Raw genomic sequence first — 14,803 nt, 5'->3', positions numbered from 1 at the left:
CAAGTTCAAAAAATCTCATCTCCATTTAAATTATTGATGTTTTATTTGGCGTTGCCATAGTTATGTCTTTGAGATTGGTTTGTTTCTTCTTACTTATTCGCAAATTTTAAGGGTTTTGATTTTAATGGAAAATCTTAGGCTCAACTCAATTCAAACCCAGAGCAAAATATATTACTATAGACCACGTATATGAAAGCTACTTTTCAAATATAAAAAAACTGCAGTTTTGCAATGCTCAGGAGCCCCTTAGCCCTTAAGGCTCTGCACGTTGGTACAAGTTATTATGAATCCCGGGGAAGGGGTGCTTTTTGTTCCATAATGAGATTTTAATCTGTTTCTTCTTAATTGACCATTTTAATCTTTGCGAATCAAATAAGATTGCGAAGCAATCTCCGGGGGTTGGTGAGCGCCAGTGAGCAGCTAGTATTTAAAAAAATTCTTTAAAAGTAAATGATATCAAGCAAATAAAGTAAAAAATTAAAAATACTGAGAAATAAAAAATTTGAAAGTTAGATATTGAGGTGAAAAATATGTGTTTGTCAGTCTGTCTGGCCCCCAACCACCATTAAGAAACATTTCTTGTTCAAAAGATCTCACTGAGGAAGCCACATCTCCATCTTTTTTTTTTTTTTTTCAGTGGCTCAAACTAATTATAACATATGAACCTATTTGAAAAGTCATGTATAAATCCTGAACTAAAAAGCAGATTTGTTTTGAACAAACCTTGTTGAAGAAAGCGCTTGACAAAGAAAATGTTTTACAGAAACTTAAATTTTTTACATACACAAAATTTTTTAAACATTAATACCTATTTAAACCTATCATTTTTGAAGTTTCAAAAAATAGATAAAAAGTTAAATTTCAGTTTTTTGTAAAATTAAAAACATTGGCAAAAGTTTGGAATTGTTTAATTGAATCAAAATGAAGTGAATTCAAAGCATGAGAACTGAAGAAGCTGTAGATGATTTTTTTTTTGTATAGATATAAATAATTATTGATATGTATCTTTATTTCCGCAATATTTTTTAAAATTGCTATTAAATTCCTGTTTGGTTTTGGCAACAGTTTAAAAGGATAATTAAAAATTATGTGTGTCAAAAGTAAGTGTCAACAGTTAGTGCAGTGCTACTGGTGGTTTTACCTTATACTATCAGAGACCTTTTAAAAGTTCATAAAGATTGTTCCTATCTTTGAAATCAAGTTTCTATAAAATGAAAGAGTAATTGACAGATGAAATGAATTACTGATTTCCAATACATAAATACCTCATTTCCACAATAGATTCTATCGCAGGGTGTTTACAACGTAATGGGGTGAAAAATCAGAGTCATTAAAGTTTTAAATTAGCATCAATTCCTTAATTCTACAATTTTTTACATGCAAAGAAAAATCTTTAAAATAAAAATTTCGATTAATAGATATTGGTTTTTGGGGTAAACAAAAGTCTATTGAAATGGGAATGTTTTTCGGTATTGTCTGGTGACTTCAGTAATGCCAACCAACATCAAGCTTTGATAACGACCGTCCACAAACAGGAACTTCTAACTCTACTATTTCTGGCAGAAATGTCTTGAAAAAATTACAAACTGTGCTTCAAAACCTGAATAAAATATTACCCTCCCCCCCCCCAAGTTTAAACAAATTCTGATTATTCCTTCCCTGTTTAACAAATTCACAAAAAAACACTAAAATTTTGTCCTCCTAAACTGGTTTCCCCCCTTAAAAGATTGATGACAAATGCTGTTTTAATAAAAGGGACAACATCAAGTTTATTGAAGAAAAACGGTTTCTAAATTATCCCATTTTCAGTTAATTTATTTTGAACATTTTTTTGAGGTTTTTGAAGCTGTATATTTTATTCAGTTATAAAGTCTTTTTGAAAAATTGTTCAGATAATCATAATTGTACTGATTTAAATTTCATATCAATGCATTCATGAGTTCAATTTTTAGCCTGATATCCTTGCTTGTGATTTATATTTTTGTTAACTTTTTTGCTAGGCACGTACTGGAGCACTTGCTATTGAAGATATGGATGGAGGGACATTTACAATCAGCAACGGTGGCGTGTTTGGTTCATTATATGGCACACCTATCATAAACCCACCCCAGTCTGCAATATTAGGGATGCATGCTATTGTCGAGAGGCCTGTAGCCATCAAAGGAAAGGTAAGAAATCAAACCAAAGTGAAAGATGAAGCTTTTAAGACTCTTCAAAGTGGATGTTTTTTTATCTCAATATAATACAATAATCAAATACAGTACAATACTGCTGTGGGAAGGGAGCTGCAGAAATGAGTTTTTTTCGAGCAATCACGATTGCTTATTGTTCTCACTTGACTGTTTTTTGGCCTCTTTTGATTTTTCCCACCACCACCCTCCGCACCATCACCGTCGACGTGCTCCTCAGGATGCTGCTCCTATAGCGAAATCCGTCTTCAGTTTGCATCCATGTCCTACACACACACACACATACATACACAACTACACACACACAAACACATACACCTACACACACATACAAACATAGACACACGCATACAGACACCCCACACATACACACACACACAACTACCCACACATTCATGCCTGCACACAGACACAAACACATATGCTTACACACATATACACATACCCCGCTCCCCCCCCCACACACACATTCATACACACAACTACCCACACACTTATGCCAGCACACAGACACAAACACACATGCCTACACACAACCAGGGGCGGCAAATAGGGGGGTCGAGAGGGGGCGGTCGCACCCCCAAATTTTTTGGGAGGAAAGATTAAAAAAAACGAGCAAATTCAATTTTCGTAAATCGCAAACCAATGTTCATGGAAAAGGAATCTTGCTGGTTCTCCGGAATGGTTGAAGAAACTCGACTTATTTTTAGATTTGAGCAAGTGTTTTCTATGTTTTTAAATAATCAGAAATTTATCAAGACTTTACCGGCCTTTTCAGAACAGAAAAAAATGATAAAGAATTAAGGTGAATTTTAACTAAAGACGTAAACTTCATATAGGCTAAATATTTCATTTCTGTGTGCTCTGTGTAAGGACGGTTATGAGAGGCTCGTGTAGTGGTGTGGCTGCATGATTTTCACTAAATGCCTTGGTATTTTACATCCATTGTTACGCTCATATTTTGAGTATGTACATTTAATGAGTGTTCATCACTTTCTTCTGAAAACACATTTCAACTGCTCAATGAATAGAATACTTTCATAGCTAAGTCTTAAAAATACATACTATTTTTGAAAAAAATATCTCTTTTCTGTGGCCTCTTTAATAATGCAATATCAAGGTGACACAAGAGGGTCTTTAAGACACAACACAAGATGGTCTTTTAAACCGAAAAAACTCTTCTCGATAACTTCAAAGCAGTGATTTTGGAAAACAACTCTTTGAATAACGAAGAAGCTAATATCCTTTAACATGTCTTCATATGAATTTTTATTCGTTTTGTTTGTATTGCGGAGAGTCTTTGAACAGTGCTTTACTATATCAAAACATCTTCAATCAGCTAACATGAACTTTTGGACTGTTCAAGCTACAGTTTAAGCTACAATGGTGTGGCTTCCTTCAGTCAAAAGTACTACTTTTAGTCATTGAAATAGATAGAATGAGCAAAAAAAGAAAAAATATGTGGACCCAGAAAATACTTTCATTTTTCAAACAGTTTTTTTTAAATTAATTTTTTAAAGTGTCCGATTTTTCAAACAAGGCGTGGTCTTGATGACGTCACAAATGATGCACTTTGTGGCGCATCTTTCTATCACGTTTCCACGTTATGATAATCAAGAAGCGAATTGAATATTGCGCTCTATGCTTGCTATCAACCCTATCGTTGCCAATACACGTGAGTAAAGATGCGAACTAAAAATATTTTGTTCTGTGAATGGCAACATTGAATGACATTCCATCATTTGTGATGTCACACGACAGAAGTGTAAACAACGAAAGCGCACCGATTTAAGTAATTTTTTAAAAATATTAAACTAAAATAAATTATTCCAACCAAGCGTGGATCTTTTCAAAAAAATTCTTACTCCAGAGAATTTTTAAAAAGTGCAAAGAATATTCAAATGAATTTAGAAGAGGTAACCAAAATGCACGTGATGATGTAAAGTCAAATCTTTATTTAACATATTGTATAAAATAATAGATTCAGCTTCTAATGAAATTAACACAAGATTTGATGATACATATTTTTCTGCATTGTTGGCTCTTTATTTTCTGGATTGGGCGTTGAAAGCAAAAAATGAATTGTTTCAATTATGAGTAAAATTTATCGCATGAGGCAAGAAAAATCGTTCAGAGACTAGCCTAGAATAGACTATTTGATAATGAAAAATGAAGATCATCACAATTTTTAAAGTTACTTGGGTGATTTTGAAGAGCAAGATGTGAAAGGTGTGTTTTCGTACGTAACTTTGTTACTTCAATTATTTTTCAACTTTCCAATCAGTTCAGTTCGTAGAGAAAAATCATTTTCGTGTTTTAGGAGGTTAGAGAATTATTTTCGAAGCACAATGGGGAAAAAATTTAGCTGAAAAAAAGAGCATGACACTGGGCATTGCTGGATTAGTAACAAGATTTCATGTTCTTCTGTATTTTAAAAATCAAGCATAAAAACTTTATTAAAAGGTGAAAACTGTAGTACTAAAACACTTGGTATGATAACATATTCTAAAACGAACTACACATTTTGTCATAAAAATTTAAATTGCTTTTGAACACTTAGTTTTATTAATTCTAAACCCATATCATGACTACTTGCTGTTATCCAATATGTGTTTTGGTTCCATACTGTGGTAATTCATATTTAAGAAACTCGACCCCCCAAATGAAATGCTGAAATGCCGCCCCTGCACACAACCCCCTACACACAAACACATACCCCCACACACAAACACACACGCCTACATACACACACTCGTGATTGCGAAAAACATAATTTGAATTCAAGATGTCAAAATTCAAATTGATTTTTTTTATCTTTCTTCCATGCTTTATTTTCAGCAGAAGCCACACAGGCTGGCTTCCGGCATCTTTTTCACCGCATCTTTACTAATAATAAAGTTGAAAGTCTCTCTGTCTGGATATCTGTGACGCGTCGGCCTAGGCCGTTCGGCGATTTTCATAAAATTTGACATAGAATTAGTTTGTAGCATAGGGGTGTGCACCTCGAAGCGATTTTTCGAAAATTCGGTTTTGTTCTATTTCCATCCCAATTTTAAGAACATTTTACTGAGCAAATTATCATAACGTGAACGAGTAACTTACCAAATTATCATAACAATGAACCGTAACATCGGCGAGCAAATTAATATAGCGAATTGGTGAGGAATTCATCATCTATTATTTGTAAATATACATGCAAACCAAATGACCCTTTAATTTTCTACTATGGGAAAAGCCGTGTGAGTACCGCTAGTGTTCAATAAAGCTAAAGTACAATAGATGACAAAAATGGAAAAAAAGAAAATTTTGCAGTTACTGGGCTTTACCTTCTTATCTATACATATAATAAAATAAGATGTTTGTGTGTGTGTGTGTGGCGCGCTTTTCGGGAAAACGGTAAGGCCTCGAAAGATGAAATTTGGTATACAGGTACAGTTTCTGCCGAAGAAGTGCACCTCGCGCTTCGATTTTTGATATTTTAATTAGAAAAAAAGTTATTTAATGTTTTATGTGTTTTTTTGCACTTTTTAGTATTTTTTACCTCACAGACCCCGAACCAATCGCACCACACAAATATTTTTGTACTATAGTGTTGGAAATTTAATTTTAAATATGAAGAATGAAAAAAATAGATTTGAAGATAGAGCAATTTTTGTATTTTTTATGAATTTTGGAAAAAAGCTTCAATTTGCATTTTTTCCTGGGTTTTACATTTTTCTAATATCATCCTGCGAGAATTATCAAAGCCTCATTTCTAAAATTTAAGTTGGTAATAGTAAAAACATTTCGCCCTCTTCAGAAGAAAAAAGTTCTTAAAAGTACGCAATAGTTTTTTTTTTTTTTACAATTTTTTTAATGCTGAACACATCATTCTTTTCAGCATTAAAATCAGCATCAGTATCTTTCTACGCATCGGTCGAAAAAAGCATTCTTCAATCTTCTATGCCTCTGACGTCATACTTGGATTTCGATTCGATATTTACGACGGAATTTAATCGCAAACAAAGTTAATCTTTTTTATTTTACTACATAGTTTACTTCTACATTTTATGACGTGATGACCACGTGTTTTTCCGGCAGCGCTTGCTTTTTTTCTTTCCTTTTTTTTTTGTTTAATTTAGGGAATGCATTTATTTCATTTTCCATCTCCCCCCCCCCCCCCCCCCCAAGCTGGACGTTTTGCTGTTTCGATATTACGTTACATTTCATGGCTGTGCGCATTTAATTCAATAAAAACAGCGAGATTTTTTTTTTCTTTGTCACTTGCTTTACTTTGTTACTTTTTGCACACTACGGGGAGTTTTGGAGATAACTTTTCTTTTTGTTCTACTTAAATAAAAAAAGCGGTTTTTTTGAGTGATCTTTGTTTTTATTAGGAAATGAGCGGAGAGGTTAAAATAAATAGAGATGTAAAAGAAAATTTAGAGATTGATCGAAAAGGTAGATAGCCGCGGAAGGCGGCAATCTTTGCGTAAAAATGTGAATGGCGCAAAAAAAGATAGAGATGGATTGATTAATACTGCAGCCAAATTTGTTTAAACAGCGCCGAAGGCGGCAAACTTGAAGTAAAAAGGTAAATGACAAGTTAGCCAAACAGCCGCCGTAGGTGGCTGCTTGCATAGAAAGGTGAATGGCGTAAGAAGGCGAACCAGCTGGTCGCAGCAGGCGGCTAGTGACAAAATAAAATTTTCATCTGCAGACCATTTTAAACCACAACCTAAGAACTTAAAACAATTACAGTTGTGATTGTTCTCTTTTTTTTTCTTTCTGCATTTTCTCATTGTTAAAAGGGGGGGGGGGGTATTACTTTTCAAGAATTTAAATACTAATATCTGAAAACTAACTGTACAAAGGAAGTCAAAAGTATTCTAAAGTATATTTTTTGACATGAAGTCAAAACGTGTAATAAACATTTTTTTCTTTCTAACTTTTTGAAAAATATAAATATCTTTGTGCTTAAAAATAAAATCAAATAATTCATGATGTGCTTTTTAATGTTGTATTATTTGCTTTTATAATCACTTTTATTTTAGGCTCAAATTTTCTTCTTTCTAAAATACTATTTTGCGATTTTATTTTAAGAGTCATTCCATCAGTACGACAGGATTTTTGAGACAGTATCAAAATTCTTTCTTGCTGCAAAAGTGCAGCTATCTTTAATTTTTCTTTCCCATTATCAGTTCTTTATCATTTTGAAACAAACCTCAGCAGTTTTTTTTCCTGTAGAATTAATAAAAAAAATTTTAAACATCTTCAAACACATTTTACTGAAAAAGTATTGATCAAGTATTTTTATGCTAACATTTATGTTAGCATAAAAATACTAGGGGTTGGCAAGTTTCTGCCGAGGCGGCTGTAAAACCACTGGTAGAAACCGGTTAAAACCAGCATGGCAAAAACCACTTTCTGCCACATCTGCAGCAGAAACTGGCAAAAACTGACAAAATGAAAATTGAATTCTTGATATACAACAGAAAATGCATGGATGAAATAATTAATTGTTAACCGAAGCACTGTAATTTTATTACAAAATTATCGCAATTCAAAATCAAATGTTACATTGTTGGGACCCTGCAGTTGCCTCTTCGAAAAGGTGGTTTCAAAAATCTAAACAAGTTCTCAATTTAATATGCACAAAGGAGAAATTTTAGAATATTCTTGAAACGGAAGAACTAGCAGACAATGCATCAAGAGAGCAAGCAATGTTTGTGAAACTTTCATATATTGTATAACTGTGACATTAGGTACAAAACTACTCGTCTGGTCTGTGCTAATTCTACATTTGCTACCAGTTTGTTTGGCCCTCTTGGCTTCCATTAGAGGTTTTCCATCTCCAGCTCAGTCACTTTCCTATGCCGGGCTGGTGAGGGCTAATAAGCACGAAACTGCAGTCCTCGGCTGGAAATGACTGAACTGGCGGTGTATTTCATGTAGCTCTGTATTGTTTGAAAATATCTAAATCTGAAGTTCATATCTTTGAAGTTTTGATAGATTAGTTGAGTTGATATGCCGTTACGGGGAGGAGGGCCAAGGGAAGTTTCTCTTAGACCACCCAGTACATAGTAGCACTAAGAAAAAAGAGTTAATTAATGTTAGTTGAAACGGGGCTTTACTATACTCTGTTAAATTGTTTTATATTGTATTTATAAAAATAATTTTTTATACTCTTTAAATGTTTTCTTCTTAAGTCGAGTTCTAAGAACTCGAAAAGTCTTTTAGTCAACATACATTTATTTACCTTTGCAGAATAACTAGTGAAAATATTAAAAAAATAATTAAACTATGCTAAAATGCAAATTTGCCAAAAATTACACACTATTGTTTGAGGGTTACAAGGAATTCCCTTTTCAATGCATAAGATGTGAGCTTGTAGATAAAAATAAAAACAATTGATGAAAGAAAATTCATAATTTCACACCTTTTGCAATGGAAAAAGGTTCTAACTAATCTAGAAGCACATCAGCAGTTTTTTGCACATTTATGAAATTTTAATGTTGTTTAATTACCTTTCACATTTCAGCACAAAAGTATTTATTTTTTGTAAAAATGTTCAAAAACTGCAAGTAAAATAATGTAATAATGAAGGCTTTCACGGCCGGTGTCAATAATGTTATAAGATTCCGCACTGTTGTGCCATGTTTGCACTTAGACGGATTATCCCGAGAGATACCTTTAGCCAACCGGAAACAGTAAAGAATACCCAGCCGCCAATCACCAACCAGAATGAAGAGAGCTCAAATTTCAGCCAAACAGAAACAATGACAAACGTTCATTCGCCAATCCTGACCCAGAACGAAGAGAGAACTAGCTCTTCTCACATAAATATGGACAATACTTCGATATCTGCATCAGTTAATAGGAAGTCACTTCCCTGGAAGCTTCGGCCACATTAACACTGAAGATGGCTACCGCAGATGCCGCCGAAACATTTGGGGTAAAACATTCAGACCATGGTAAAACAACTGAGAATCTTACAACATTATTATTATGCAAATAAAATAATTCTAATGATTTTTACAAGCTGTAAATTTTATTCGTTTCTCCTTTTTTTACAGGTTGAAATAAGACCGATGATGTATGTTGCATTAACATATGACCACCGTCTCATTGATGGTCGTGAAGCTGTCCTTTTCCTTCGAAAGATCAAAGCTGCAGTAGAAGATCCTAGAATAATGCTTTTGGACATTTAAAAAATTGTATATTTATTTATAGAGTTTAGTTAGTCCTGAAAGAAAGACTGGAGCTTAAGGACTAGACATGTTTTTCAATTGTGTTTCTATTATGCTTTAAGACCTACACATTTCAGTTGATTCATTCCATCACCAATTTACTGCTGAGTTGGGAAAAGCAGGGAAATTCAATTGAAACTTGAATATTCTTCAAAGGATCCTATGTTGTGTTCTTTCTTTTGAAGATGAGGAGTTATTTTGATAATGGTCTTGAAAAGAACCAGAATTGTTCAATGAATTACTTGACCCCCACATCCAAAAATTAAATAAAATTGTGAAACATTTGAAATGCTGTTTAGTTGTTTGCTTTGTAATTTGTTTAAAATAAATAGGTGCTTATTATTTTTTAAAGTTTAGCGAATCTTCCAATTTTTCAGCAAAATATTCACTTGAGGTTTATAATGAATCTCTGAAAATCAGCAAACGATTTTCAACTAAAATAATCCTGTGTGTGTGTTTTGGTAATTTCATGTTGTTGCTAAACATAAATAATCTATACTGATATCAAATTTTCTTTGCCACTTATTACTAGCAATAGAGAAAACTAGTTTTATAAGGCTTCTTCTTTCAGAAAGATACATCATTCATTAAATGAAAATGCACGTAAGTTTTTTTAATTACCTGTACTCTTGGGTCATTTTGTATGAATAATGATCATGATCTAAACCTTGAAAGCTTACTCAGGAACCACAGAAATAGTGTAATAACGACAGGGAAGCCCACCTATGGGGGGGGGGGGGTCTTCGCTAAGATTGCAGATTGACATTTTTGGGCGGTTGTTTTGAGGGGTGTTTCTCTCTGGTTTTGGCAGTGTGCCCTGAAAATGAAAGGAAAATTAGGAATTGAAAGAGCATGATGAGAATTTTTGGATGCAAAAATTATTTGCCGTTGTCCCTACATTATCGAGATATAAAGTTGAAGTCCACTGTCATTTCAAGAAAAGTGCCAAATTTAAAGACTTGGCAAGAAATTGAGAGTACCACGCGATTTCAACTATTCACGATCTTCCATATTCCTCACCGAAACTCAGTAAATTTGCCCACTCATCTTAAAATTTCGGCAGACTTAAAAACTTTATAATTTTGATAATAGCTACATGAAAGCAGAATATGAGTTCAAAAGACATATTTTACTATGTTCTTTTGATTGATTTTTTGTTATTGCATTATCATATGGTTTCCTGGTTAAAAGTGCTATTTCTAACTTTGTTAAATGATAATACCCAGTGCCGGATGTAGGAAGTTTCCGAGGTGGGGCAAAACTTCAAAATGTCCCCCCCCCCTCCACACACACACATCCGTCTTGTTTTAAATTTTTCTATCAAGTTGTATTTTAGTTTTTCCCAATAAACTGTAAAGTGCCAAAGAGTTTGATTAAAAATTCACTTTATAATAATCATGTCTGTATGATTTTATTTAACGGAGATATACCGTGAAACAAATTGCAATTCAAAACCCTCTCCCTTTTTTTCAAAAACAAGTTCAGTATCCAGATACGGGTGCTTGTCTACTTCTAAAATCTTCTAGTTTTCGTCCCTTAACCAAGATCTGACAGCACACGTGTAGGAAAATTTGAGTAGGGAGATTTTTTTTTTCTAAATGTTTAATTGGTGTAATCGAAAGTATTTTGGACTTGGTTGGACATCCTCCACCGGGTACATTTTCCTTTTATGACGTCATCAAAGATGGAGGCCGGTAGTTCTCATAAATGCTCAACACTTCTGTAGAACGTTTGAGCAGGGGGAATGGTTTATCAAAAAAGTCTAGTAGGTGTCCTAGAAAGTATTTTGAGCTTTGGGTGGACATCTGCCACCTTGTACATTTTCTAGACCAGCGGTTCCCAAATGGTTGTTTGCCAACCCGTGGGTTCGCAAAAAAAAAATATTGTAATGGCGGAGTTTTAACATGCCTGTTTCTGATGAAGTCTCATGTTCAAGTTGTTTTAAGCAAATTTTGCTCCTTTTTTATTCATTTGTCTCTCACACATTCGATACTCTTAGCATGGAAGTATTTGTATACTTGCTGACACATTTTACATTTAAAGAATTTAGTCTGTCATTGCAAAGCACCGGTTTTAGAATAATCCTGAAGTCTGGAAAAGATCTACTTGTGAATACAATGCCCTCAGATGAAAGAATTTGAAAGCATTCGTTTCCTCAGTCTTTTGATCGGAGAAGTTGATTAAACTTGATGAAAATATTACATGAGCATATGCAAGCGTCTCAAATATTTTGATGCTTAGTTTCTTTACCATTTGAGTCTGACGAAGAGCTATCGCTCTTCTCGTGTGTTGAGTCAAAAATGCATAGAAGTGAGATTGCGCTATTGTTTGTTGCTATAATTTTTACACTAGATAGACTACAATTTACTTCGAGCTTTGGTCTCGAAAAAGAGAAAGAATGGCTAGCAACCCAAAAATACCACAGGAAGTATGGAAATTTAATTACGTTAGTAAATTTTCGTGGGTGAAAGTCTGGCAGTGTGAGGTTTAAGCAGTAAAAAGAAAAAAGATCAATGGATTTTAACCATGCAACTTAATTTGTGCATATTTAAATAAGGAATTTATAAAATTTGTGTAAAACATTTCTCTTGTAGTAAGTGATCTTAAAAGTTATTGTTTTGTTAAAAAACACCTTTTTTGTGTGTTTGTGTGTAAAAATTAGTAAATGCGTTTATTGAAAAATGGACACTTATTTTTCAAAATACCCATTTTACTTCACATTTATATCATAATTACAAGAAAATTCTTCAGCACTCAAATGATTAATGTGCGCAGTATATCCTTATCAAAGAGCTAGGCTCGTGCTCGTAGTGTTTTTCAAGAAGACTAAAACCTAGAGATCATTCTCATTTTACTGGAAGAAAAAAAAAGTTCATTTAGTTAATTTAAGGCAGCTCTCTGAAAGATATGTTAAAGATAATTCTTTAATTGACTTCTGATTTAGTGATAGAGATAAATATAACGTTGTGTCAGAAAAATTTCAGCCAAACTTTGAGCCTCTTTGTCCTACAAAAATTCCATTTTAAAATCTTTTTCTAAGTCGATAGAAGCTCAAAGCAGAAGAATCAGTTTGTGTTTTGGTGAATTTGTTTTGCATTCATTTTTTAACGATCATTTCGGTTCATAGCAATATTTGTAAGTCTATGTTTTGCAAGTATGTCTCGTTCTTGTTGTTCACTATGGAACAGCATCAAACTAAAAAAAATAAATCTCCCAAATTTTATTGTCTATGTGTTTGTGTGCACGCTTTTTTTTTGCTTGTTACTTATTACCTAGTATCCAAGGGGCTCGCCAACTTCTTTTGGAGTTTGGAAGGGATTTGCAAGGGGAAAAAGTTTGGGAACCGCTGTTCTAGACTGATGTCATCAAAGATGGCCGCAATCCGCTCTTATAAATGCTTATATCTATATTACTAAGACTGAACCGATTTGATCGAAAATTTGACCAGTATGCTGCAAGTAATTGTAATATTTTTAAGGTTTGAATTGCAATGCTTTTTAACTATTGCTATAAATTATTTATTTGTTTATTTTTTGTATAACACTAATTCCTTAATAAATACTAAAAAAAGCATGCAGATGTTAAATGCGCTGAAACATGTTCAAAATTAATTTAAAAAGTACGGTAAGTAAAACTCCAATAGCTAATATGTGGCAGTAAGAAGCAAAGGGATGTAAATGGCAAAATTAAAAATTAGGAGATAACCAGTACAAATGGTAGGTGATTCTCTCCTCTGTCTTGGGGCAAGAGATAGTACTAGTAGCCCTGGTATGTGCTGTTATAAAGCAGGATTTAGGGAAAGTTTTCAATGAAAGTCTATCTAGGGTCTTATCTTTAAGCATGTTTTACTCAAAACTTGAAAATGTCCACTTGCATCCCTTTGCTTTTCACTGCCTCATACAAGGGCGCCTATATAGGAGGGCAAGATCGGGCTCAAGCCCCCCCGCCCCCCCAAATTAGAATTTCCTTGATTTTAGTATTTTTTCTTTGCAAAAATGTAAAAACATTTCTTCTTCAGCCATTAATGAATAATTAATTAAAAATGACAAACTTTAAAACTCTGATCTGTGCTGAAATCAGTTTCTATGGGGAAAATATCCTTCTAAACCGTGGAGAAAATATCTGAGCCCCCCCCCCTTAAAATTTTTGAATATGGGCGCATGTTGCCTCATATAATCTGAAAAGAATATTTTAAAAGTTTTGTTACAAGACAGCAACAGATTCATTTGCTCTACAAGTTCAGGAGGATTTGGCACACAGGGCCGGATTTGGAAGTGTGGAGGCCCTGGGGCAATGAAGGAGTGGAGGCCCCTAATCAGGGTTCGAAAATATCCGATATTTTGATATATATCCGAATATTTTGATATATATGTATATATCCGATATTTTCGACCCGTGAAAGTTAGGATACTTTGTAAAAATTTTATTGTGGAGGCGCAGGGGCAGTAGCCCCGCCTGCCCTCCCCTAAATCCGGCCTTGTTGGCACATATGAAGCAATTACATACTGCAATAAAATCAGTTGTAAATGCCTGTAAGTTCTTTTCAGCCCCAATCATTTTTACTGTTGAAAAAACAAGTTCACCTGGCAGTGGCACAACTAGAAAATAATTTTAGGGGCACATTTAAAATTTTCCTCATCTGATAGATAGATCCGGAGGTACTTCCCCGGAGAAACTTTTGAAATTGTAGTCCTAAAAATGCAGGTTTAGAATGTCTGTGGTAATGCTACGGGGAGGAATTTTTTGTGGGGATTTCTGAGGAAATTTTTTGAAATTGAAGTCTTAAAAACGCTACCATAGGCAATATTTATTGAAGTTAGGGTAAGGGAGGGGAATAGTGGCTATTTTCAATCGATCACTCATCCCCCAATATTTCTAAATTAAAGTTCCAAAATGCAGTTAACGACAAACTTTGATGATGTTAGGGAAAGGGTTGCTCCTAGGCTTTCCCCTGAAACAACCCTTCGAAGTAGAAGTCCTAAAAGACAAGCTTTTAAGAAATATTCACTGATACTCTCAGGGGAGGGGTTTAAACCGCTCCACCTTATTATTATTTTGGAATTGTAGATTTTCATTTTCAGATTTTACACAGGAGCATCAGCTCACTATTTTAAGGGGACTGCATGCTAAGCACCTCAATTAATTGTAGTTTCAAAAAATCCAATGTTTGAAAAATTGGATGTTATTAGAGAAAGAAGGTTCGAGTGCCTTGTTCGGAAAATTCCCAAAGTTGAAGTATTAAAAACGCTACTGTAGACCATCTATATGTGGTAATGTTTGGGGCTCCGCAGTTTTTCGAAATTGCACTTCCAAAAAAAGCAGTCTTAAACGATTTTTGATATTGTTAGGAGGCGAGGTGTTTGGTGGTTTTCCCCTGGGATTTTG

General features: G+C 34.0%; 1 protein-coding gene across 1 annotated transcript in view; it reads left to right on the top strand.

Annotated features, from left to right (window-relative positions):
* Positions 1-9,707, top strand: part of LOC129220017 (dihydrolipoyllysine-residue succinyltransferase component of 2-oxoglutarate dehydrogenase complex, mitochondrial-like) — a 46,883-nt gene extending 37,176 nt beyond the window's left edge. The window contains exons 13-14 of the mRNA XM_054854345.1: positions 2,001-2,168; positions 9,245-9,707. Coding sequence (XP_054710320.1) covers positions 2,001-2,168; positions 9,245-9,379 — 303 coding nt within the window. The 3' untranslated portion in view covers positions 9,380-9,707. The remainder of the gene's footprint in view (positions 1-2,000; positions 2,169-9,244) is intronic.
* The last annotated feature ends 5,096 nt before the right edge of the window (positions 9,708-14,803 follow it).

The sequence above is a fragment of the Uloborus diversus genome, chromosome 4, assembly GCF_026930045.1.
Source record: "Uloborus diversus isolate 005 chromosome 4, Udiv.v.3.1, whole genome shotgun sequence".
NCBI lineage: Eukaryota > Metazoa > Arthropoda > Arachnida > Araneae > Uloboridae > Uloborus > Uloborus diversus.
The sequence above is the reverse complement of the archived record's forward strand: the minus strand, read 5'-3'. Positions and strand labels throughout refer to the sequence as shown.